Source organism: Saprolegnia parasitica, assembly GCF_000151545.1.
Source record: "Saprolegnia parasitica CBS 223.65 unplaced genomic scaffold supercont2.2, whole genome shotgun sequence".
Taxonomy (NCBI): domain Eukaryota; phylum Oomycota; class Saprolegniomycetes; order Saprolegniales; family Saprolegniaceae; genus Saprolegnia; species Saprolegnia parasitica.
The window spans coordinates 1,420,385-1,421,697 of NW_012156396.1; the positions used below are offsets into that span (position 1 = coordinate 1,420,385).

General features: G+C 57.0%; 1 protein-coding gene across 1 annotated transcript in view; it reads left to right on the top strand.

Moving 5' to 3' along the window:
* Positions 1-808: 808 nt before the first annotated feature.
* Positions 809-1,313, top strand: part of SPRG_22065 (hypothetical protein) — a gene marked incomplete at both ends in the record, with an annotated part of 8,809 nt that continues 8,304 nt past the window's right edge. The window contains 2 exons of the mRNA XM_012339446.1: positions 809-1,063; positions 1,108-1,245. Coding sequence (XP_012194836.1) covers positions 809-1,063; positions 1,108-1,245 — 393 coding nt within the window. The remainder of the gene's footprint in view (positions 1,064-1,107; positions 1,246-1,313) is intronic.

Genomic DNA, 1,313 nt, shown 5'->3' on the forward strand with positions numbered 1-1,313 from the left:
CGCTAGTCGAGACCGCTACAGGTTAAGCCTGCTACGCTAGTCACTGACCGCTACAGGCTCTAGCCTGCTACGCTAGTCGAGACCGCTACAGGTTCTAGCCTGCTACGCTAGTCGAGACCGCTACAGGTTCTAGCCTGCTACGCTAGTCGAGACCGCTACAGGTTCTAGCCTGCTACGCTAGTCGTTGGCCATCCTAGTCTGGCAGAGATGGAAAATTGATAAATGCTCGTGCGACGGCAAGCCTGGGATGCGTAAAGGACGATTCCTCGTTGGTTTTTATACTTGGAGTGTGTATACATTCGCTTTCCCTCGGTAAAAGTGTTTTGAGCTTTTACGTCATGGGAACTGCAACTCGGAACTGGCACTTGGTCCGAAAGCGTACTTGGTTGCTATGAAGCGCATCTCGCGGAGGGCCCCTTCTTGTTGCGGGCGTCGCCAGCTCTCTACCGTAAGTGATCGAGGTTAAACTAGAGCACCCCCTGACCTACCATGGGCCCATAAACTGTCTGTGGACCCTTGGACGTACTAACCGTCTAGGTAAGTAGCAATCCCACTCAGTATTCGATGTCTACTCCACCTGCATTTAAGGACGCTGGTACTGCACGCCCTCCGACTTCGCCACACCATGACGCCTGCAGCCATAAGCTTCAACGACTGGATCGCTTCTTCGAGCTAGAGACGCAGGTGCTGGACGAGCACAATGGGCGCTAAAACTAGCATTTAGCAGGAGCAACAACCTGTTTTGAAACAGTGTTTCAAGCGACCTTCGATATTCGACTGCGATCCTTGGGAGACGAGATCGGCAGCGATGGAGCTCGAGCAGGACCTCAAAGAGCATGGCGTCGACGTCGTCTGCTCCAAGATGGACTCGGTCATCAGCATGCGCGCGCATGGCGCGACGGGCAAGCGCCTCGTAGAAACACTTCGGCTCATGGACAAGTACGTTGCACTCAAGGTCACCAAGCTCGTCAAGGCCTGCGCCGACCACATCTACTGCGACCCGTGCTTCGGCCCGAACGACGCCGACCCGTCGGGTGCGCGGGCGCTTTGCAAGAACGGCGACGTCAGTCCTTTACGCCAATCTCGCGCTGCTCATCCGCGTCCTAGGTTGTCCCGTCCAAGGGCGGGTCCCAGCACCAGGCCAAGGTGCTCAAGCTGCTCAAGGAAGACAAGTTGCGCTGGGAGCGGCCGCGGTACGCAACGGCAACCCAGAACGTGCTTGAAGAAAGCGACGAGTCCGAGTACGTGCGCGCTCTTCGCCCTAACAATGCTCACGCCGGCCACAGAAGCAGCAGCCGCCGCCTCCTCGACGA